The sequence below is a fragment of the Mustela putorius genome, unplaced genomic scaffold (assembly GCF_011764305.1).
Source record: "Mustela putorius furo isolate JIRA1106 unplaced genomic scaffold, ASM1176430v1.1 tig00000275_pilon_pilon_pilon, whole genome shotgun sequence".
NCBI lineage: Eukaryota > Metazoa > Chordata > Mammalia > Carnivora > Mustelidae > Mustela > Mustela putorius.
The window spans coordinates 11,978,943-11,992,412 of NW_025421341.1; the positions used below are offsets into that span (position 1 = coordinate 11,978,943).

At 34.4% G+C, this 13,470-nt stretch overlaps 1 protein-coding gene across 3 annotated transcripts in view; it reads left to right on the forward strand.

Moving 5' to 3' along the window:
- ADAM23 (ADAM metallopeptidase domain 23) overlaps nt 1–13,470 on the forward strand; it is a 171,298-nt gene that overhangs the window by 104,773 nt on the left and 53,055 nt on the right. For all 3 annotated transcript variants that reach the window (XM_045078650.1, XM_013062339.2, XM_013062340.2), the window contains exons 7-9: nt 1,364–1,436; nt 5,371–5,447; nt 7,246–7,311. In XM_045078650.1, the coding sequence (XP_044934585.1) occupies nt 1,364–1,436; nt 5,371–5,447; nt 7,246–7,311 (216 nt within the window). The remainder of the gene's footprint in view (nt 1–1,363; nt 1,437–5,370; nt 5,448–7,245; nt 7,312–13,470) is intronic.

Below are 13,470 nucleotides of genomic sequence, written 5' to 3' on the forward strand. Positions count from 1 at the left end.
CAGGGGCTGACTGTTCCATGCCTACTCCCTTTTTTCTTACTTTCCTCCTCGCTCCCTACCTTTTTGTTCATGTAACAATCTGTCTTCATCTTCACCATGGGGAGAGGAGAAGGAACAGGGCTTGAAACTTTAGTAGCTTTTAAAATTGTATTTCTAATCCAGTTGTGAGTTTCATTGCTCTGAGTATCATTTTACCTGTTATCAGAATTAAGAATTTACTGAAGTTGAATTTAGATTTGTTGATTTTTAGTTTATTATTACTGGTTTTATTATGCTTTACAGCAAGTCAAGTAATATGGATGGAATATTTCTAATAAATTCATGTTATCTCTCAAGTAGTGAATAGCAAAACTCTTAATTATTTTGAGTTTCATATGTAATCTATTAAGAACACTTTTTTGATAACTAGTTTTCTGCTTATGAAACTAATACAGCATAGGAAATTTGGAAAAGCAAAATAAGCAAATACTTAACCACATTTTAAGTTTTCATGATCCCATCCTGGAGAGAGAACTTCTCTTCACCTTTCAATATACATTCTTCCAGTTTTTCAATGATATGTTCTTCTATATTTTTAAAATAAATTGAATCATTATTCTGTAATAGAATTTTAGCTCAATGGTGGATCTCTCTGAATCACAGTATTTTTATATGTAAAATAAAGATAAAATATGCATTATATAGAGTTCTTGTGAGGATTAAATCAGGTAATGTGTAGTACATTAATGGTGTCTGTCTCATACTATGCGCTCAGTAATGGAAGCTAATAGTAAATAATAATAATAATGGAAATAAGATGTTTCTAGAAGTGTGGCTTCTAGGGCAAAGGATATGAATATTTTCAAGGTCATTGATAGACATTGCTAAATTTCTCTTTGAACTATGCTCCCAATTTATTCTTATCGCAGAGTATGAGAGTGCTTTTTACTTTGCAACCATAATTAACTATGGTTATCATAATTTTAAAACCTTTGCCAACTGGATGGCAAAATTGGTATATCTTTTTTTTTTAAATTTGCCTTTTGAAGGAGTATTAAAGCATTCATCATTTTTTAATATGTTCATTGACCGTTTGTGTTTCTTTCTTGTGAATTTCCTATTCATGGCTTTGAAGAAAGCTAAGGTTTCAGAGTAGCTAATAAAACTACGTTTTTATCTACACTGGAGCAATTGGATAGTGCTCTCTTTTTTAAAAAAAAAAAATTAAGGTTCCGATAAGACATACTCATCATTTTTGATAGCTAAAACATTAACATATAAATGTTCCCATTTTAAGAAGGATATTGGAGAAAGTTCTAATACTCTTCCATATAAGCTTGATCACATCTTGCTTTTTAATGGCCCACAACTGCTTTTGTTTCAGAAAAGCACCGGTCGACCACATATAATCCAGAAAACCTTGGCAGGACAATATTCTAAGCAAATGAAGAATCTCAGTAAGTTTGAATTAAGACGGCCATTTTATTTTATGTAGTAGGAGCCGGGCCTTGGTGGAACTCTATGCACATGCAGGAGGTAAAAGTTCTCTGCAGGGAGCCACGTGGGTGGGCAGTGGCGTGAACTGTGGCTGGTGTAGAATGAGGCCTGGAGAGTCCTTGCCGATGGAAATACTGAAATATGAAACCCAGGAGTAAACTGTTAGGAACCAGACAGTGTGGCTAAATTTAATGGTGTTTTGCAATGAGGCTCATGCTTAGATTTCTCTGGCAGTTTCCTGCTTTTCAGACAATTTGTATTTTCTCATTCTTATGCTCTGGTTCTGAGGCATCTTAAGCATATTGATGTTGACAAAGCTTCTTTTGGATTACTGGGGTATGTGATATTGCTTCTGTACGTTAATGCCAGAAGTCTTAAAAATTCATTCAAAGTCTTATGCCATACATTATTTTTAACCCTAAAATGAATTAAGCATAGTGAATTTTAGATATTGAGGGTCAAGAGGTATTAGGTCAAATATGCATATTCTAATGACTCTTGAATGGCTCGTTACATTTTTGATGATGTTTGGAAGAAAATATTATTTGAATTATAGATTAGAATTTGTACATTACAGATAGAATTAGATTTGTGACCATGAGAATGTGAAATGTTTAGTGATCGGAATACTTTTTTCACCTTAGTTTATTTTGATTTTGAGATAATATATGCTATCGATGTTGCTGTTTCTTCACATAATATTTTTATTTTATTTTATTTTATTTTATTGTTTGCATCATGATAAGTATATTCTTTAATCCCCATCACCTATTTTACCCATTCCCCCACCCTTTACCTCCCTTATAGTAGACATCAGTTTGTTCACCATAGTTCAGAGTTTCCTGGTTTGTCTCTTTTTCTCTCTTTTTTTTTCCTTTGCTCATTTGCTTTGTTTCTTAAATTCCACAGAGGAGTCAGATCTTATGGTATCTGTTTTTCTCTAACTGACTTATTTTGCTTAGCATTATACTTTCTAGCTCCAATCTCTGTTCTTACAAATGACAAGAACTCATTCTTTTTTATGGCTGAGTAATATTCCTGTGTGTGTGTGTGTGTGTGTGTGTGTGTGTGTGTGTGAACCACATCTTCTTTGTCCTTTCATCTGTTGATGGATATCTGGGCTCCTTCCATAGTGTGGTCATTGTCAGTAATGCTGCAATAATCGTAGCGGTGTATGTATCCCTTTGAATCAGTGTTTTTGTACTTTTTTGGTAAATACCTGTGGTCTGATTGCTGGATTTTAGGGTAGTTCTGTTTTTAACTTTTTGAGGAATCTCCATACTGTTTCCCACAGTGGCCGTACCAGTTTGCATTCCTGTCAATAGTGCAGGAGAGTTCCTGTTTCTCCACAGCCTCGCCAACACTTGTGGTTTCTTGGGTTTTTTATTTTATCCATTCTGACAAGTGTGAGGTGATAGTTTTGATTTACATTTCCCTGATGATGAGTGATATTGATCATCTTTTCATGTGTCTCTTGGGCATCTGGATGTTTTCTTTGGAGAACTGTCTGTTCATATCTTTTATCCTTTTTAAAAAATTTATTTTTTTAGGGAGAGAAAGAGAGAGTGAGTGCATGCATGTACAAACAGGGGAGGGGCACCTGTCCCTCTTCTGCCCATTTTTTAATTGGATTATTTGGTTTGGGGGTATTGAGTTGTATCAGTTCTTTATATATTTTGGATACTAGCCCTTTATTGGATATGTCATTTGCAAATATGTTCCCCCAGTCAGTAGGTTGCCTTTTAGTTTGGTGATTTTTTCCTTTCCTGGGCAAAAGCATTTTATTTTGAGAGAGTCCTAATAGTTTATTTTTGCTTTTGTTTCCCTTGTCTCAGGAGACAGATCTAGACATCACAGCTGATGTCAGAGAAATTACTGCCTGTGCTCTCTTAAGGATTTTTATGGTTTTTAGGCCTCACATTTAGGTCTTTTATTTTTTCTTTTTTTTAAGATTATTTATTTATTTATTTGACAGAGAGAGATCACAAGTAGGCAGAGAGGCAGGCAGAGAGAGGAGAGGAGGAAGCAGGCTCCCTGCTGAGCAGAGAGCCCGATGCGGGGCTCCATCCCAGGACCCTGAGATCATGACCTGAGCCGAAGGCAGCGGCTAAACCCACTGAGCCACCCAGGAGCCCTCACATTTAGGTCTTTAATCCATTTTGAGTTTATTTTTGTGTGTGGCAGAAGAAAGTGGTCCAGTTTCCTTCTTTTACATGGAGCGGTTGTTGAAGAGATTTTCTTTTTTCCATTTTATGTTCATTCCTCCTTTGTTGAAGATTAATTCATCGTATAATTGTGGGTTTATTTCTGGGTTTTCTATTCTGGTCTGTTGATCTGTGTGTGTGCTTTTATGCTAATACCATACTGTTTTAATTACTACCACTTTGTAATATAACTTGAAGTCTGGAATTATGATACCTCGAGTTTTGTTTTTCTTTTTCAGGATTTCTTTGGCTATTTGAGGTCTTTTGTGGTTCCACACAAATTTTAGGATTGGTTGTTTCTAGTTTTGTGGAAAATGCTTTGATATTTTGATAGGGATTGCTGTAAACCTGTAGATTACTTTGGGTAGTATAGATGTTTTAACAATATATGTTCTTCCAGTCCATGCGCATGGAATGTCTTTCTATTTTTTGGTATCATCTTGAATTTTTTTCATCAGTGTTTCATAGTTTTCAGAGTACAGGTCTTTCACCCCTTTGGTTGAGTTTATTCCTAGATATTTCATTGTTTTCGGTGGAATTGTAAATGGGATTTATTTCTTAATTTCACTTTCTGCTGCTTCATTATTAGTGTGTAGGGAAACAATAGATTCCTGTACATTGAATGTGTGTCCTGCGACTTTACAGAATTCATTGATCAGTTTTAGTAGTTTTTTGTGAAGTGTTTCAGGTTTTCTATATGTAGTATCATGTCATCTGCAGATAGTGAGAGTTTTACTACTTCCTTACCAAGATAGATGCCTTTTATTTCTTTTTGTTTTCTGATTGCTGTGGCTAGGATTTCCAGCACTATGTTGAATAAAAGTGGTGAGAGTGGACATCCCTGTCCTGTTCCTGATCTTAAGAGAGAAGTTCTCAGTGTTTCCCTCTTGAGTGTGATGTTGGCTGTGGGTTTTTCACATAATGCTTTCATTATGTTGAGGTCTGTTCCCTCTAATCCTACTTTGTTGAGGGCTTTTCTCATCAGTGGATGTTGTACTTTGTCTAATGCTTTTTCTGCCTCTATCGAAATGATCATATGGTTTTTATCCTTCCTTTTATTGATGTGATGTATCATGTTGCTTGTTTTGTGAATATTGAATGAACCACACTGGTGTCCTGGAAAGAAATTGCACTTGATTGTGGGTTTTTAAAATGAGTTTTTAAAATGAGTTTAAATGCATTTTTAAAATGTATTGTTGGATTCAGTTTGCTAGTATTTTGTTAGGGAGTTTTGCTTCTGTATTCATCAGGAATATTGATTTGTAGCTCTCTTGTGTGGTGTCTTTATTTGATTTTGGTATCAAGAGTGGTACTGGCCTCATAGAACCAATATGGAAGTTTTCCTTCTGACTACTGTTTTGTAATTGTTTGAGAAGAATAGGTATTACCTCTTCTTTAAATGTTTGGTAAAATTTGCCTGTGAAGCCATCTGGTCCTGGGCTTTTATTTTGGGGGAGTTTTTTGATTTCTGATTAAATTTCAATGCTGGTAATTGGTCTGTTCAAGTTTTCTCTTTTTTCCTGCCTTCGTTTTTTTTTTTTTTTCATATATTTTAAATACACACATATATATGTATTTAAATATATATATAAATATATAAATACATATAGTTTTCACTTATTTTAAAAACATAACTCCCATTGGACTGCAGTCAAGTATAAATTTCTGTATTCCCTTTTCCTTTATACAGGTATGGAAAGCAGTGGCCAGTGGCCCTTTCTGTCTGAATTGCAATGGTTGAAAAGGAGAAGGAAGAGAGCCGTGAACGTGAGTGTGGCGTTGAACCACGGAGGGGGCCACTTCACACGGTGAAATTGTTTGCCTGAAATCACATGGTATCTGAGCATATCTAAAACAGTTTATATTTGGACAACATCTTCTCACAAACCAAAACGACAAACCAAACTCTTCCTGTGGTTTGAGTCTTACAGGCATATTGCATTTTAGTCAGCTTTTTCTATTTGATATAAACTGGTTACAGCGTCCTGTGAACCTTGATGTCATCTAAGGAATGTATTGTTTTAGCTTCATTTTCAAAGCATTTTCTTATGAAAATTACAGTGCATTTTGTTTTCTGTTAAAAGTACAGCAGACTTTTTCATATGGCTTATATAACATTGTTTGAAACATTTTTGTTCAGCCAGAAGGGTAAGGGGAAGTGTTAGGTTTTGAAATGTTGGCTAATGATGCTTGCTTGCAGTTCTTTCAAACTGAAAGCTCTGTTTTACCAAAATTTGAAGCTGGATATGTTTTCCTGAGGATCTATTTGACCATTAGTGTCATGACAGTTACTAAATAAGAATCGTGTAATTATATAATCAGCGACTGTAGTATAGCTCCCATGTATTGATAAATGTATAGGAGCTTTGTAACTGGAATTATGTTCCTAGTCTTTTTCATAATAGATTAGAAAGCTGTAATGATGGGGACTGTTTCGTAATTACATAGTGAATGCTATGTAACCGAGAATTAATTCTACCGCATATAGATTACATGGTAATTTACTAGATAACTTAATGAGTAATTATACTGAAAATTGCACATTTTAGATAATGTTTTGCTGCATGTATTTTTTTGTGAAAAATTTAGACCACCAGTCGTCAGAAACTTAGTTACAGGTGAAATTATCCTCTTTTTATGCTTATGAATACAAATTTTGTTTTTTTACCTAGAGATCTTTTTTTTTTCTTAGTCTTGAAGATGTGGTTGGTAATAATAAGTTTTATATAGAGTACTGACATTTCACTACATTCCACCCCTATCAAATATAAACTGATCGGTAACCTTGTGCGTAAAGAAATAGAGTCATTATTGGTTTTTCAACTGTGAAAAAAGAATTAAAATGCTTAGTACTTGCTCTTAAAATTACCAAGGATTAATCAAAATTTAGAAGCATTTAGAAAATAGTAATTGTCAATGTTTGCTCCTTTGAGAAGTCGTGTGGTTAAGATTTAGTATGTTATTAAAATTTCACTCTAGTGAGTTAATGCTTCTTTTGACTATATTGATAGTTATTCCACATGTACTGTGCCATTCTTATTAAATGAGTTTTAAGTAGATTTCCTTTGAAGTTTTAAGTAGGCAGGAATCGTTTTTATCACATTTTAATGCCAAAGAAGTTGAGATTTATTTATTTTAGCAGAATTATACTGTATACTTTTCTCTAGAGTATTTTTATATATGAAAATCATATAAAAATAACATGACCTGGGGGTTCCTGGCTGTCTCAGAGTTGCAGAGGGTGCAACTCTTGATCTTGGAGTCGTGAGTTCGAGCCCCATGTTGGGAATAAAGATTACTTAAAAATAAAAAAAAAAAATCTTAAAAAAATAGGCTTTTATCTTAATGAGTATTTTAATGATAATTAAATACAATTCTTTTCTGAATACTTGAACATTTATCCACATTTTATAGTCACTGTTTTTGATTTTGCTTACCAAACTTTTTCCAGGGTGTTTATAAAGCAGGCAACAAAGAGTTCTTTTGAAATTCAAAGTCAGTCCACAAGTTAATAGCATCATAGATACATCCACCACCATTCTGACATTATTTTTATTTTTCACAGCCATCTCGTGGTGTGTTTGAAGAAATGAAATATTTGGAACTTATGATTGTTAATGATCACAAAACGGTAAGAATATGAAGAATCAGTGAGGGGCGCGTGGGTGGCTTGGTTGGCTGGGTGACTGTCCTTGGCTCAGGTCATGATCTGGAAGTACCAGGATGGAGTCTCACCCTGGGCTCCCTGCACAGCAGGGGTCTGCTTCTCCCTCTAACCCTCTCCCTTCTCATGCTCTCTCTTACAAAGAAATACAAAAATCTTAAAAAAAACAAACAAACAAACCAGTGAGTTTTAGACCTAGAAGCTTGCTTAAGAAAGAATACATTTCACTTTATATTGAATCATTATTTGTTACTTATTAAGGCCAATATATTTAGATGCTTTATTTCTTTGGAACTATTGAATGCCTTGATTTATTTCATGTGTTTGGAAACACTGGGCTTTATAGAATTTTCACAACTCAAATAAACAGATGAATATTTAGTGGTTATAATGAATGGATTTAACTATTTGTTTGACATCTTTTACGTACCTTCATTTAAAATTCTTATGCTGTACTTTTCTTTATCTGTGTATTTGGTCACTACTTTCTAACTTGATTCCATGTCTTTGTTCTGAGAACATTTTTTTCTTACAATTTATTATGACTTGTGGCAGATGTAATTATAGGAAGTAAAGATGTATAATAAAAGCATGTCCAAAGAGACAGTCTTTGATGACTTATCTCCTTTAAATTTTGGAAAGATGAGTACTATTGTGTTACTTAATGTCAAAGTAAACTGTGATTTAATATGTCATCTCAATAACATTTAAGAGACATGAAAAATAATTACTGCCTCCATTGGCTGTTCTTGAAAATGGAGTAGAAAGTTTCTTTTTTTAAAGGTTTCATTTATTTATTTGAGAGAGAAAAAGCAAGCATGAGCCAGGGAGAGGGGGCAGAAAGAGAGGGAGAAGTGAGCCCAGGGATCATGACCAGAGTTGAAGGCAGATGCTTAAGTGACTGAGCCACTCAGGTGCCCTGAGCAGAAACCTTCTTACTCGTGTTTTAGTTAATTGTATCCCTTGTAAAACAGGTTGACTGAAGCCTAGAGCTTTCTAAAGAATCTTGTCCAATAGGCTGTTTGCTAGTATAGCCAACACTTGGGGTGTGATTAAATGTTTAACACCTAGCTCTGTGGGGAAAACAGCCTTGGTTTATAATGTTTGCTGATAGCTGTAGTGTAAATACTACCATCATGGCTGATTTCAAGCTACTGGAGTAAGGTTACTAAATGAGGAGGTGGGAGAAGTTGCATCCATTTGGCTCTTGTGAACTTTTGGGAGCTGACTCCACCACCCCATTGCTGAGCCTTCCAGACTGTGTAAGCTTGTTATACTTCTTGTAACTGTATAATTTAATGTAAGAAATTATATAAACTAAGAGTGTAGCTGTTTTTATGAAAACTGAGTTATATTTCTGGAAAGATGAGAATATTTTAAGAAATATTTAAAGTCAGCTATGGGTTAAAAACTTGTAAAAGATTGCAATAAGAATTCACATTGCTTTGCATATATCCTTAAGTCCTTGTTTTACTTTAAGGAGACAAAATTAGGTTAGTAAGTGTTAGGGTAAAATGACAGTATGCAATTCTAATTAGTAGACACTACTCAAGAAAAGGCCTTGGAACCATAAATTTAAAAAATATGACTTAATTTATTTTTAAACTTGTACTTGTCTCTCTACATTAGCAGACATTTTCTATTACTTGCTAAGTACTGGTTTAGTTATGCTGAATATTATTAAGTGGAATACCTGTTAATTATATATGCAGATTTATTTTATTTACCAGTAGCTTTTAAATATATTGCTTGATATATGTTAGCAGAAGGAGAGGAGAGGTCCTCTCTGGTCAGAAGGAAAACCAAATATATAGACAACCATTTTAGATAATAAAGGCTAAACTAAGAGTTTCAGAAGGACATTAATTTGCTTGAAACCCCAAGAAAATTTTTCATCTGAACTATTTTTGTTGATTGGGACATTGAGATTTCTTGTAGGTACTTCTCAGTCCTTAGCGTTGTGGCATGTTGTGAAACTATGACATTAGACACATCCCCTTTTTCTAATATCCATTATGCAAATACTTTTTAAAGTCGTGGAAGGAATAATTATGATTCATGCAATGCCTTTAAATTCACAAAGTACGTTCACAGAAAGCTGGGAATGAATAGAACACTTCTCCAACCCGTGACTTGTATCTCCGCATCTCCTGTTCCACCATACTCTGGTAGGAAGGTACATAAAGCTATCAGTCAGATTAGGTATAAGTAACTGTATAAATTGGAAACATCAATTTTTTATAAATATTATATACTTTGGATTTATTTTTTAATCCTTTTAAATGGAAGTATTTAAATAATCTTGTCATTATCTTATGAATATAAAATAGCACCTTCCCATTATAATATCATTTTCATATGTGGAAATTTTCTGCACATTATACCATATATTCTGTGATAAAGGTACTTTCTTTATACTACCAGCTTTGTTCACGATAAACCTTGGTAATTGTTTTATTATTATTGTTATTAAAATTGAGTGAGAACTAGTCATGATATGTTATCTGTCTTTGAAACTAGAAGAAAAGAACTGTAATTTTCACTGATAAACTTGGAAGAAATACATAGTGAGAAATGAAATAAAAAGTTTTAATTTTGAGTAGTAATAGTACCTAAAGTAGAAAGAAATTACCTAAGGTGATTTCTACTATTTAAATAAATATTATATCTGGAGTAACAAGACAACATATTCCTTTTGCTTTGAGGCCAGGATGCATCCAACGCCCACATAAGTATGTCGTTTTATAAGGATTTTTTTCTTTTGAGACGCGAGAAAAAAAGTTTTTTTAAGGTGTGCTTTATATGAAATGAAGAAAATGAAGGTTGTTTTTGAATTTGATTACCACAAAGAAGTAGTAAATCAGAACATGGATTGGAGTCCTGAAGTTCACATTTTTAAAGTAAAACTGAACTAGAATAATTAACATCTGTTTTTTTAATACCTGTAGATTTACTGTTGGGTTTTAGAGTGATCATCCTTGAAATGACTCATTATACACTCTTTGTGCTAAATGAGGCAGCACAGTTGTTTTGATAACTATCACCCTCAGATGGAAAATCAAGCACTAATTTTATTTTATTTTTTTTTCAAAAAACAAATTTCTTTAAGGGTTGTAATTGTTCGGGAAGGCAAAGTAAAATTTGGCACTTTAAATGTAAATTATTTTCAGTGATCACAAATTGCAAAAGTAAGTTTTATCATAAATGGAGATTGCACATCTTTCTTTGTATGCAAAATTATTTCTTATTCATGCAGGAAATAGAAACATTTTGCCTACATTCACATTGAAGCTAATCTCTTTAATTCAGAGTAACCTAATATTGGCTTTCTGAAAAAATGCAGACACCTTATTTTGAACAAGCATCATGTTATCAGTGGCTTTCAATTAGGAAAGGAAAATCCCTCAATTTTGTAGAAAGCATCTTGGTAGTTGGCTGGTGGAACCCAATTTGTGAGCCAATTATAGCCTTGATAAGGGTCTTGCAAATATTTCTTTGAGTCACTTGAACTAAATATAAATATGAAAAGCCTTATTCTAATAGAAAATTGGTTGAAATATCTTAAAGTGCATGAAAAAAGTTTTGCTTACATTTTGCTGTATCCATACATATAAGTCCAAGTGCAAGTATGTTATAGCTCAAATATTTTTCAATTTAAGCCTCAATTTAAACCCTATTTAAAAAACCACTATCCTTTATGGGCACATTAACAAATTATGAGCTCTCATCAAGAACCCTGATTTCTTGGGAATATACATCAACTATTTTATCAGAATTGTTAACTGAAAAAGTTGATCTCCTATCTCAACCCAAGGTAGGCATTGAATTCCAGCTGTGTGACCTTGGATAAGTTCCTTGTCTTCTCTGAACTTCACTGTCCACCTTTCTAACATGGTCTAATAACACCCACCTCAAAGAGTTGTGAGGAGAAATATTTGCTGTAGAAGAAACACCTATAGATCCTGCTAAATCCTAGCTGCTCAGTTAAGTGGAAGTTCAAGTGAACAAATCTTGTGAGTATCCTGGGTGTCGTCTTTTGTGCTATCTCAGCAGCACAGTTGATTACGCTGTCCTGTGTGAAATATTTTCGGCTTCTGTTAACACAACAGCTCTTCTTACCTCACTGGCCCTTCCTTCTTAGGCTTTTGTATCTGGCCTCTAGATTAGGGGAGTGCTCATAGCTTGGTTTTGGGCTCTCTTTTCTCTCTATAACTCGTGCCAATGTGAACACTTCCAGTTTCAACCTTTAAGTAATATCATGACATTAGGGGTACCTGCATGGCTCAGTCAGTTAAGTGTCCAACTCTTGGTTTGGTCTCCGGTCATGATCTCAGGGACGTGAGATAGAGCCCCACATTGGGAGCAGGGAGTATGCTGGGGATTCTCTCTCTCTCCCTTGGCCTCTGCCCCTCCGCCCTCAAAATAAATAAATAAATAAATAAAATCTTTAAAAATATATCATGACTTTAAATTCATAGCTCTCTACTTTATGCCTCTAGCCTCCTGAATCCATACTTACGTAACCAACTGTCTACTTGCTTGCTAGGTTCAGTATTGAACCTAACATCTCTAACATTTCTAAATCAGCATTCTTGATTCCTTAGTCCTAAGCTTCTGTTTGCCTAGTCTTTCTTATTATTTTAAATGACACCTCTACTCCCCCAGCTATTCAAGTTCAAGGCCTAGGAGTCATTTTTAATTCTTCTCTTTCCTATTTTTCACATCCTATAACATCAGCACGTCCTGTGAACCCACTCACTTCTCTCTGCAGCTGTCCAGCCTTCATAATCTTTTACCTGGACTCTTGCTTCCATGCTTGACCTTTCTCATTCACTTACTCCACAGCAGAGGGAGCTTTTTATAAAGGAAATCAGAGGCATGGAGATTACAAATATGAAATAAGTGAAAAACATCACAACAGCAAAAAAGACTTCATTTTATTAATTTTTAACTTGCATGTCCTATTTTCCCATGATCATTATTCTACAAAAAGAAGTCTCCAAAATGGACAAATTAATGTTCCGAAGCACAGTAAAGTTAATTGTCATTAGATATATAATACCACAGCCTTAGAATAGGGGTCAGTTGATATTTTTCCTATCTTTTTGTAATGTGTGCTTCTTAATGTTTTTATATTATTTTCATCACCCCAAAGGGACTTAATGTTGAGGCTTTTGCTTTTACTTTAAAAAATATCTTTGAAATTTTTTAGCATGTGGAATTTGCTGGACAACTTAAAACACTTAGCTCTTTATAGCAACTTCTTTGTGCAAGGTTTGAAAACCCTGTTAAAGTGCCCGAAGATACTTAGATCAATATGATGTTTTTGGCCCAGTTACATGCACAGATTGATGTTTACTATAAAAGAACACATGGAGACAGTTTGGATCAGATTATGATGCATGGAGACAGCAGTAACATCAAGTTTGAGTTCATTCTGAGTCCAAGTCCATTCAGGCCTTGATAATAGAACACTGCAGACTAGGTGGCTTGTGAATGACAGAAGTTTATTTCTCACCACTCTAGGGGCTGAGAAGCCCAAGATCATGGTACCAGCAGGCGGCGAGGACCTGCTTCCTGATTCATAGGTAGTACCTTGCTCTGTGCCCACTCCCTCTGCTACAAGGAGCAAGGGAGCTCCCTGGAGTTTCCTTTGAGGCACTCATCCCCATCATTAGAATTCCACCTTATGATCAAAGTATCTCCCAAAGGTGCCACCTCTTAATACCATCATTTCAGGAGTTAGGATTTCAGCATATGAATTTGGGGGGATATAAACATTCACATTATAGTAAATCTTATAAATTAAAAATGGTGATAAATTAGTGAATACTACCAATAAGAGTACGGATTTATTGCATATCTGTTATGGGTTGTCAGTGTATAAAGTATCATAAAAAATAAATACCAGGTATGTAAGCATGAAGACATATAATATTTGTTTTAAAAACCTACTACCAGGGGTAGAGAGAGAATGAAATGCAGGGAGCCTGACAAATTTATAGTGTGAAAGTGGGCAGAGGAGGAAAAAAAAGGATTTCTTGGATTTCCCAGTGTAGAACTGTTTTTATTCTTTATGAAAGATGTGTTATTTTAGAGATTATGATTAAAGACAGATTTTAAAGA